The 12,360-nt window shown below is 29.4% G+C and overlaps 1 protein-coding gene across 2 annotated transcripts in view; it reads left to right on the top strand.

Annotated features, from left to right (window-relative positions):
* Nucleotides 1–410: 410 nt before the first annotated feature.
* Nucleotides 411–12,360, top strand: part of Fas1 (Fasciclin 1) — an 86,234-nt gene continuing 74,284 nt past the window's right edge. The window contains exon 1 of one of the 2 annotated variants that reach the window (XM_026641011.2): nt 411–625. In XM_026641011.2, the coding sequence (XP_026496796.1) occupies nt 518–625 (108 nt within the window). In that variant the 5' untranslated portion in view covers nt 411–517. The remainder of the gene's footprint in view (nt 626–12,360) is intronic. The other variant, XM_026641009.2, reaches the window with a different exon arrangement.

The raw sequence follows: 12,360 nt of genomic DNA, 5'->3' as shown, positions 1-12,360 counted from the left end.
TTATTTATTCATTGAATGATTTAGACTTTAGTTACCATGTACCAGAGACCAAAAATACATATTCAATTAAAAAAATATATTCGGTTTTCTGCTCTATTGTTAAGTACGCATGTAGATAGAACCTTTTTGTAATATTAGAAACGAATATGTGTAAATGATTGTATAAATAACAATGGAAACATTATCACATAATGAAAAGAGAGATCATATTACGGCGATTAGTTTTGTCGGTAACAGAATTGTCATAAAGTGACATAAGATTAACTTTAAAAGCCGTTAACAGTCGTTGCCGTTACGTTTTAAATGGACCACGAATTAGGCGATAGCTGGCCGCAAAAGTTTGACCATTAAATGCGTGAGCGGGAAAGAGACATTGGCGGTAACGCGTCGTGCCTCCCGAGTCCCGCGTATACTCCGGTCTCCGGCATTTACCGCCGCGCGTTGAATCTTACCGCGCGACTTACTACTGATGCATTACGCGTGTTTCGAACAGTGACAAGTGAAGTTGGATACTACAATGGGTGTACTCTGTGTGCTGTTTTTAGTGATATTCGCAAGCTTTTCTACCGCTGACAGGAAGCCTACGATCGCTGAGAAACTCACCGAGGATGCGGACTTGTCACAGGTATTCGAAATTCAAAACTTTATTCAATAACTTATAAATTATAATACATCGTGTCAATGTACGAGGCAACTTATGAGGGACTTTTAACTTGTTCGTATTCACGTATTTTTAAAATTAATGAAGGTTTAATTCATAAAATAAAAGGTTTTTTTAGTTAAGTAAGTCTAGTTTGTTTATTTTGAGTGCACTAGTTTTGTAGAGGCAGTAGCGAACGCCTTTCTAGACCACTTAGAGTAGAGACGTGAAGGAAAGAACTTGTTAAACGTGTTCGTGTGAAACAAGAAAAAAAAATTGCGTTTACGTTTATTAATTATAAGTTATGAAAATAGAAATACACAAAAACTACATTTTGTGTTACTTAAATATTTATTCTTTTATTTTATTTTTATTAATTAAAATTATTAATTAAAGTATTTTAATAAAATTAATATATTTAAATTATTATTACAACAAGGGCAGCAACATGGGCAAGGCCTTATTCATTGATTAATGATTATGACGCTTTAAGGAAACAAAGCTTTAAGGCTTTTTTCCGATCGTATAAAATTCCGGCCGCATAAATTTTAGATTTCTTCTCTGGTACGATTTATAATTATAATTAATGTACCTTATAATTAATAAGGCCAATATAAACCCAAAAACATTTTATAACTCTTGACCGCTTTTATTAAATATTATACAGTATAATAACAGCTGCAATGGTGTTAAGGAAAATTCTGGTCCAATAGTTGATAGATTAATATGACACATAATAATTATTTTATTTAAATTAATATACTTAATACCAACAATCATTTCTAACAAGATTTTTATTGGCAGCTATCAGGCCGATTATGACCCACGTCAACTTATGAGTCACAAAACCGTGCGCTGATTGAGAATTCCTTACCGCTGACTGATAAAATAGGCGTATTATTTTAATACAGTAGGATTACTTTTAGATACAAATGTTCAGTACCTATTCTTACTATTTAATTTTATATATTAAGCTAAATAATTAATTTGTTTAAACACACGGATCCGTGAGTCCGATTTGAATAATCGGTTTTCGTTAAATATATTATTTATTAAGAGTATTTAGAGACTGCACTCGCGCGCAGATATAACATTAAAAAAAAAATAACCGACTTCAATTTTTTTCTTGAAATTGAAATGGTACCAAAGTAAGGGAAGTGAAGTAAAAATACGTTTTCAAATCGATCTTAAATGAAGTAATTTCAGATAATAAAAAAAGGTACTGAATTTCTAACCTCTTTTTTTAATTTAGTCAAAAATAAGTTAATTACGGTAAAATAATTGATGAACTGTAAGAAAGCAGATACACATCAGAAAGAACACGGTTACACATCCATTGAGAGAATTCCAAACATAAAATATCACATTTGCCCTAACAATATAAATTGAATGGAGGAAATCATTTCATAAACTAGACGAATCGTTAGATAAAGTTTTCAACATAGGTACTTAAAATTTTCTTTAACGTAAACGTTTCAAAGTGTGTAGTTTATACGTTACGTAGGCACACTTAGAACATAGACGGTCCGCCTGATTAGGTACTCATCTCTGATAGTGGTGATTGGCAATATCAGAATTATCTATCCATTTAACTGTGAGACCTAAATTGTTATATTATGATTAAACAATGGTCATGGGCTCCTGAAGGTAATTGGCAGATGCTCTAAAGTGGCTTATATTTACTACAATACTTATGTCTATCAACGAAGTTGAAAACATACTAATAATTGACCTATTTTTTTCTGCTTTCCTGAACTTAAATTAAAAATAAGAAAACATGATATCTTTTCGAAGAACAAATTTCTATCAAAACAATCTACTTCAAATTCCTTATATATTGTATAATTAAGTACGTAAGTTAAGCTAGCATTATAGATAAAGTTAGTAATAATAATTACTTACTTAACAAGCTTTACAATAACCTTTGATTGAAAGTTTTGGTTAATTATCAGAGGCTTTCGAACTTTATCGCTCTGTATTCGTCGTTTAATCAAGATTTCATCGTTGAAAGATTGTCAGCGTTTGCCGAAATTTCTATTTAATAGTTGAATAGTTAATTCATTTTCATATGTTATTTGTTAGCGTTTAATATTCAATTGAATTCTATATTTGTTACAGGATACAATTATATTAACAGAGTTTATTTAAAAAAGACGCCTTAAAAAAAATCATACTTTCGTACATAATTTTAAGTAAATATAAGTAAGAAGGACAATTTTTAAGAAATTTAAATATTTCAGTAAATATATGTATATGATAAAATTTTAATTAATATTAAATAATACGTTTTTTGTTGTCGTTTAAAAACACGAATATAATAATAATTCGAGATTATTCAATTTACATTTGCCTAATATGTACTGGCAAGAGGAAGGACGTTAAATGTTATTTTCTTTCTCCCGGAAGACGACCATCTGCGGGCCTTTATTGCTAATTGGACACATAAGGTTAATGAAACTAAAGCAAGTTCAAATGAGCTGGAAACTGTCTTAGTAATCCACTAAAATCTTTGTAAAATGGCCGTTACTTCCTCACAAATTACGAGCAATATTGTTAAGTTTATTTTTCATAATAAAACGGAAAATTGTGAAAACTTAGACTCTCTCAGGACAAAAAGGGCAAAAGCCATTAAGCGAATGGACCATTCATTACATTAACGTCTTAGAATTTTGAGATGCACTAAAAATACGGAAAGGTGCCTTTGTGTATATTCTCTTCAGAGGACTGACATTTCTTTACTCCTCTAAAGATATCTACTGAAGATCCACAGATGCTTATTTTAATTTAATCGAGATTCGTTGCGGTGTTTATGATAAACTTGAAATTATTTTGATATCTTTCGATTTTTTTATGGATCTTTTTTTTAATAGATTATTTTCAAAATTTTCTGAATTTTCTGATGGCAACAATGAATTTAATCGATATTAAAATTCGATGAAACTTCTTCAGATAGCATTATATAAAAAGGTTCTCTCAAACACAATCTTAGCTTCGCGGTTCAATAAAACACACATCGATTACGTTTTGATACACTCTCGGCTGCTTAATTGGGCAGACGTCTCAAACGGCTACATCCGTTTGGGCAATATTGCGTTGTCTATACACTGCTAGTAGTATAAAGCATAATATACTCTATATCTCAAAATTTTGGGTCTAGGTCATATAATCCTGCCAATATTATCAAGAGCAATATTTGATTAGATAGTATTATAGTGCACACATGCGCCGCTAATAACTTTTTAATGAGCCAAGATGTTACGTAAGATTTATTTGTCTGTTATTTAATTACAAGAACATGAAATTAAACAGGTGAATCTGCGAAACGCACCTACCTTCTACGCGCTGCATCTTCTGTTATAAGTTTCATGCATATTTGTCTAGCAGTTATTTCATTTTGGTAATATAAAAAATGTATTTTAAATGTATTATGTCAATATTGTTTAAGAAACACTTGTACCAAAGGCTGAGTTACGTTCATATAACATTTAATACAAAACTTTATTCTTTGAAATTGTAGGTAGGTAGTTATTTTTGCAAAACTATAAAATATTATATTTGAATATCTACAGAAAAATATTATTAACCATAATAAGCTATAACAACATATTTCTATAGTTTAATACATAGAAATCAGAATTTATTGAATATTAGATATTTTGTGAATATGTTAGAGATAGTATTAGATACATAAATTTCGTAGTTGGCGAATGTCAAAGGATCAAGCAAGCAATACAAGGTTGCGTAACGCAAGGTTGTACCTTTGGATCACAAAATAATTATGATAATACCTTGGTGCCAGTAGCAGCCGGTACAGACGTAGGGTAATTCAAATTACAAAGGGTCTATAAGCTTCTCATAATACAAACTTATGCCGCCAGTTGATTAGAACAATAAGGATAAGAATTTATTCATTAAGAGCTTGACTCTGGTATTAATGTCATTTGAAATATATAAATAGATTCTATGACAGTACATTCGTGACTGTGATTGGAGAAAGATTTTTTTTTTCAATACAAACGCAAATTAGGTTTTGTAGACGCATTTAATCTATTAAAAAATCCGTAATGATGAGTATATTGTATAAATATGTTGTATGTATATGAATTACTTATTTACAACTAAGTTAAATTTTATTTAATAGTATTTTCAGAATAATTAGTTTTTATTTAAACTAGTCAGAGTTTAGTTAATTTTTTGGCTGTGAGTCTGAAACAGGCATGTAGTCAGACACGGGGTAGGTTTTGACGTATAAAAGGTTAACAAATTAGAAAATTGTTGGAAATATTGTCGTGAAAGACCTCTGATATCTTTAATGACTGCACCATATAGATCTTTAGTGTAAGATCAGTTTTAGGTATAAATTCTAAAATGTTCTTTAATTCAATATTTTATACTGTAAGCAATAAAACTATTATTCATAAGAAATGAATTTAAATTTTGTGCGAAAGAATATTGACTCGTGTTACTTACTTCCTTCAAGAAGCAATTATGGTGGACAACCGGCCCCTTGTCAATTAACGGTCAAATTAATTTTATTTGAGCTTCCTTTGTGGACGTTAAGATTTATCTTTGGTATTATGTTACCAAAGTGGAATCTCTAGCCATGTTTAATCCAAATTTAATGAACATAAGAAATATATTTCATTTTATGTTTCATAGCGATGACTTTATTGCTATTGGAGTGAAAAAATACCATAACAAAATCTGATAAGCTATTTTTTTATATATATATCAGTTCGCATTTATATCAGTTATTATTAATAAATAATATTATTTCATAAGCTCGATTTCAAATAATAATTTTGCTTAAAGAAATCATGTGATAAACATTATAGCGATTCAATAAATTTTATATTCTTAGATAAACTTTATGTTATCACTATATTTAATCAAATAAAATTGAATATTATATTATTATCAGTACGTGTTCACGGAGATTTAACTCAACCTAGTTACAGCTGTAACTGGAATAAAACTCAATTGCAAGATTAATCCACACCACTAAAAGGCAAAGTTACATTAATTCTATTACATATTTATTCAATAAGTTTCACATAATTATGACGATAAATAACTTTAGTAACGTAGAATTTATACTACATCACTAAACAATTATTTTTTGTTTAAAACTATTATTTAATAAAAGTATTAAAAAACTAACAAACTTATCTACTTTTATTTATAAATCGAACTAATTGATGGAATTGATATTGGAGTTCATCAAATAACATAAAAAAAATAAAATGCAATTATTTATTAACAAATAGTGACCACAATTAATGCGTGTATGTTAGAATTTTCTAGTGTAATATACTGAATTATTTGTACCGTGTTGTGTAATAATAAGTATCCTGCTGGCTATGTGAAAATGAAATTTACAATATAATTTAACTCGCCTGTGAACTAATTACAAATTGTATATTAACGTAATTCTAATATTGTTAATTAAAATGTTTATTATTTATGCAAACAATATTTACATCATTTAATGTATTGTATTTTTTTAAATAGACCAAGTTTAGTGATCTTTGGTTAACGACCAATTTGTAAAATAATGTAGGTATGTAGATTATTATAAATCAAGGTATAAACGATAATTATTCAAGTAACATTTATCAACATTTTACAATCTATAATTTTTAAGATAATTATATCGAGAAAATATTTATACACTTTGATAAAAATATTAATGATTATTTATAAAATAACAAAATACAGGAAAACAATAAGCGATTGCCAGTTAAGTAATTTTTCGAATATTTTACATTACAAATGGGTGTGACAATATATCCTGTCTACGTTTCCTGTATTCCTAGAGGTAACATATAACAATTGCCATGGAATTCAATATAGGCTTCTGGATGCGGGCGAGGTGACACATCTTTGTTACTTTATATTCCGTTGCCGTAAGATTATCGCTTGCCACGTACTATTATAATACACACTATACGAAACGGAATTCTAGATATGGCTTTAAATAAATTCATTGTTGTCGACCGAAATGTTTTATGTAACGTATATTTGAAGTACGTGTGTGTGTTCTTTCTAGAGCTGTTTTATTTTAACGTTTTAAATGATTCGTGTAATGTCAAAAAACTAGCGTGATCATCAATTTATTTCAAAATAAAATCCCGGTAGAATACAAACTAGCTAGAGAATACTGACTACCGATACCTTGTAAATGTATCATAAGTATATTGTATCCGATGTTTTAAATATAAATATAATAAGTAAAAAATATAAAAAAAATATATTATTTATTTTTGATTGCCTATAATTACTATTCAATACAATAATGGGTTTAAGAGACAGTAATGTATACTAATATGTATTATAAATAATTCAACGTAACTTTGATTTAAATTCGTGATGTCAATTAGTGACGTAACTTGTTACCCTAGCTTCTGGCTGGTTTTTGTTCGCAGCAAAATTATATTTGCATATAAGTGATCGTTAGATACGTTATGATAACAAATCAGTGTATATCCGTACTTGAGATCTGAATGGATTTGAGGAAAATTGAGTACGTGGATAGATCAGACCCTGGATTACAAAACAGAACGGCTGTAATCGAGATTCAATCTCCAATCCAAATCGTACGTCGACCTTAGCACTGATTTTTCGTCATTGCGGAAAGCAGGCGAGCAAATGGCTTGGGGTCTAGGATGTAGTCTTTTTATTAGCTACGAACAAACATCCACGTTTTACTAATAAAAAAAGCCTAAAGACCGATTTACACGTTTCTTTCTATCAAAATAACGAACTTTCTTTCTTTCTTGAATGTTGTAAAGTCCGTGTAATATACAAATTTACAGAGCGATAAAAAACTCATTTTTATTGTTTTATAAGAAAGTCTTGTTCAAATTTGTATGCAACTAGACATCGACGAGGCGCGTCGCGACTGTGCCTTCCTACGTCATTTTATAATTTTATTGAGTAGATGAGTAGATGTCCCTTGTGTCTACAATAACATTACTTTATAGCATTGATATTAAGCGATAGAATAAGCGAACGGATGAATGAATGGAATGGTGGAATACTCACTCAGGTGTATCTGAACAATGCTTTAGTACCGGTGACACAGTATGTTGTTTTTCTTATTAGATTTCCTTAGAAAGTTTATATTACTATTATAATTATAATATAAATTATATTATAATTGACTTAAATTAGTAAGTAGTATATGATCAGTGCAGGCTTGTCTACCTAGACTTAACTAAGTACCACTCGTTCAACTGTTATTGCACAATGCTTTGATCGCTGGGTTCCGTTGTAAAGAATAATTGAGTCAGTATAATAACAGGTACAGGGATATTACAAATTATAATTATTACTGTTGGCATCGCATTGGCAATATAAAGACTGGCAAATGGCAATGACATTGACACGAATAATCGAGAAATTTACAACGTAAAACTAAAAGTAATAAATAAGAATGACGGCATGTGTCCAAGTTGCGAAATAATGTGATCGTATGCTAAGAAATTCATTGCTTAATAGCTTTGCATGTTACCTGCGATTACACGCCAGTTTCAGCAAAAGGTTAATCTAAGGGTATGACCGTATATCCAATGTAATAATTAAATTTTAGGGTCTTTCAGTATTGTATAGTTACGTATAAAGAGTTTGAATTTACTCTAAATTACATAACAAATTGTTTTCGCTTTAGTAGAACTTTTCGTCGACGAGCGGTTGGGGAAATTTAATATTATTACTCTTTGTGATTTTATATTAACAACGTAATTATTTGTTTAATACAGTCCATTGATATTAAGTCACTGAAATATATTTGTATAATCAAAGACAGTGGCAATACCGTCGGCATTTTATATTCAAGGGGATACGAAATAGTACGAACATTGATAAAATCAACGAGGCGTCGAATAAAAAGTAAATTATTATCGCTATTTCATTTCAATTGTTTTCAAGAAATTGTATATTACATGGATACTTACATAATATAAATTTGAATTTGGAATATGATTATTTCCATTACTTTTCAGTAATTTCAGTTAATAACACCAGCAGTATTATTTCACCGGCTAATATACTTTATCTTCTTTTCTCAAATTAAATGGGTTCGATTCCTGATGGAACTGAGGAAAGAGATTTTTCATAAACTTATCAATATAGTTTTAGTTACCATATAAAACAGACGGTGGAGACGCCTTTGAGTATTTTTGATGACTTCCTTTGGTTCAGAAATTGTCCACGAAAAATCGACTATTAAAAAATAAAAATTTATAATCAGTCCAATCTTAACTATAACCTAAATTACATAGGCGTGATGAGTTGTTCATATTGTACAAAGGTAGATGTTACCGTCTAAGCCTTTTTGAAATTATAAGATAATTAAACAAATTCTATATATATCAAAACCCTCAAATATTTAGGTCCCATTTTTATACACGAGTTAGGTACAAATAACATAATGAGTAATAAAAACCGTTACATGTAAAGGAACAATAAAATCGTTAATTCGATTAAAATTAACCCATAATTTGAAATAAAGTACGTTCTGAACTCTCTACGTAATGATTAAAGTCTATTTCATTGTTCTTCTCATGCAATTGTAATATTAGCGTGAAAATTGAAATGGATTTTTTTATCAAAACTTATATGTTTGTTTAATAAACATTAAGTTCAATTGTAATAAAATTGTAATATCTATTTATTCGCAAACATAATGTTAAACGATAAAAAATATTAACTCTATGGAAAATTTTACATTTTGTTTTTTCACGGTAGTTCCTTTTTAGAATAAATTATTTTTTATTTTTAGCAGAAAAGTAAATTGCCATGATAATATTTTTACTATTGCCTAATGAGGCTGTTTGCGAGTTGTAAGCTGAAGCAGATTATATTATTTTAGAATATTAAGATATAAAAAAAAATGTTTTCAGTGATGTGTAATAAATTTAGCGTAGTTTATATCAGCATAAGCTACTTAATCTAAAATATATGTCAGTTCTATTGCTTATATACTTTAGGTTGAATACACTTCAGCATAGGTAATTATAACGCATGTGTGACATAAGAGTTATGTTTTTCCTGGGTCCCGATCACAGCGCCACCTATCTGGTCCATTCGAAACAATCTACGTAAGTAGGTATAATCAATATTTTCATCAAAATCGGTCGGTGGTATATAGTATAGTACGTGTATGTCTCACTTTCTCTAAACGTACAGAACAATTATTATACATATAAACAAATCTAACGTCTTAATTATATCTATAATCAGAATCAACATACTGGTGAAACAATTAACTTTATTATAAAGTATCCCAGGATACCAATTAACTCTTAAAAACATCTTCAGAGAGTAAAGTAAACGAAAAACCCGTGATCGTTATAATGTTGGGCAAATATCTTATTAGCAAAAAATATATATTTAAATGAGTATAATTATAGTTTACTCGTTTCTAGGGCTTCATTCAAGACCATCTGTTTAGTCAATTACCACCCTTTCATCAGATATTTAAAACAGCAAAACTTAGTACTGTTTTGTTCTGGTTTGAAGAGTGAGTGAGCCAGTGTAACTACAGGAAGGGACATAACATCTTAGCTCTCAACGCTGGTGACGCATTGATGATGTAAGGAATGGTTAATATATTGATAGCGCCAAAGGTAATTACATTTTTAGCTGAGTGTTGTTTCAATTAAAAGTTATCACGGCATGGAAAAGGACAGTTTTATCTATTAACCTAACAAAACTTTTTCTCTACTAAAGGGAAAAAAAAAATTACTAACAATAATAATACAACATGAAAATGCAAATAACAAAAGACAAGACAATTACAAATTACCAGCTAATTACTAAACAATTTAAAAAAATAATAATAATATAACTTTTTTTTTTATAGGTAACAAACATTTTATAGCAACATTGCAACAACAGCCACACACTGTAATACAAAACATAAACGATATAATATATAATATAAACGTGATCGATATTGAATAACATAGTGATCTTTATTTTCTGTTGTGACTACTTAGGTACCATCGGGTAGCCAATATGTTCACCTACCTATTACATAAAAAATTACCTCTCTGGAAATACTATAGATATAAATGGATCAATAAAGTATACCAGTGTCGTGAAACAGTCCATACAATTCAGAGTAAGCCGAAACTGAGAAACGTCTGGGATATTGTTTTTGTATTCTGATTATGCAAATTGATTTCTCGAGTAAATCGGAGACCCTAAGCTTTATTGCAAACGATTCAACGAAACAGAGCGTTGTTTATAAAGTCAATTATTTTCTTAGTAGTAATTTCCTCGATGGTATGGTTTCTTTGTAAAGGTTATTTGAAACGGGATAACAGTTTAAGATTATAAGTTATTTACTCGGCTTCCCTAAATTCGTATTACGAACAAATTAAATATACTTAACTTATGTACTAAGCTAAGTACAACATAACACATTAATAATTTATTGCATAATATCACAAAGCGCATTAATTCACCTTAAAAAATAGTGATCTGTAACGTGCACGTATTATTTTTATTATAATTGGTGTATTGTTATTTTGAAAATTATAAATATTCTTGAAGTAAATGTAAATAACTGTAAATGTCCCTTTACCTTTGAGGAGATGTTTTTTTAAGCTTATTCCACCAAACTGCTCCAATGCAAATGGCGGCCAAAAAAATACATATGTGGCAGAATTTCATTGCAATTAGACACATGCAGGTTTCCTCACGATGTTCTACTTCACCATTGAGCGCGAGGTGTATTATAAACGACAATTAAGTACTTGAACATTCATGCTTACCTGGATTTTAACCTATAATAATGATCGGTTAAGTCGCATGCGCTTCAACCATTGGTCCATCTCGGCTCTATGTACTTACCTAACAATATGCTTATTCGCTTATATAATATGAATTATGTCAATAAATAATATTTAATAAAGTTAGACAGGTACTTAATTTTTTGCAGTAAGACGATGTTACTTACTTGAGGAAAACTCAGTGTATAGACCTAAGAATCTTTAGCAAAGGTTCTAGTTAAACATTTAATCAATAACAGTTGATTTATATGAGGTTTATTCAAGGCCTTTTAGCACGGCAAGGGGTGTGTAGCTGACTATTTAGATCGATGGCACCGATGAGACGAGATGACAGTTGAGTGTTCAGCAAAATAAAAATAAAAAAAACATTCTGACAACATACATAACAACGTAAATAATTCTTTTGCATTTAGTTATAATTAAAGTAATGTCGGTTACATTTGAATTCATTTCGGTTAAAATATATCATTTTTACCGATTAAAATTAAACATTTTATTACATTAATTGCTGCGGCTACCAAAATAAGATTTTGAATTCAATGACAATAGCAGTATACAGTATACAGGTACTATCCAGTGACCAGTTAAGCCATAACAAATATTTTGTTTGTAGCAATTTTGCTCACCTCTTTCTTATAATATATGTAAAAATATTTAGTGAATATATTTTTACGCAACGATTAATGGTTGATCAGATTTAAATATTTCAGATGTAACAAAAATCTATTTCGCAACATATCGTTTGCATTGTTATCATAAACAAAAGCTTTTGAGCACTGAAAATGGTCAAACAAGCATGAATTTTTTAGTAAAAAAAAAAATCTTTATCCTACAGATTCATTTGAATTTTACCAATAATTTAAACATATAATTTTCTATTTTAAAGTTCAGTTTAGTCCTGTTTTAATAATAGTTAGTAGT

Source organism: Vanessa tameamea, chromosome 7, assembly GCF_037043105.1.
Source record: "Vanessa tameamea isolate UH-Manoa-2023 chromosome 7, ilVanTame1 primary haplotype, whole genome shotgun sequence".
Taxonomy (NCBI): Eukaryota; Metazoa; Arthropoda; class Insecta; order Lepidoptera; family Nymphalidae; genus Vanessa; species Vanessa tameamea.
Note: the sequence above shows the minus strand (reverse complement) of the source record. Positions and strands in the feature narration are given on the sequence as shown.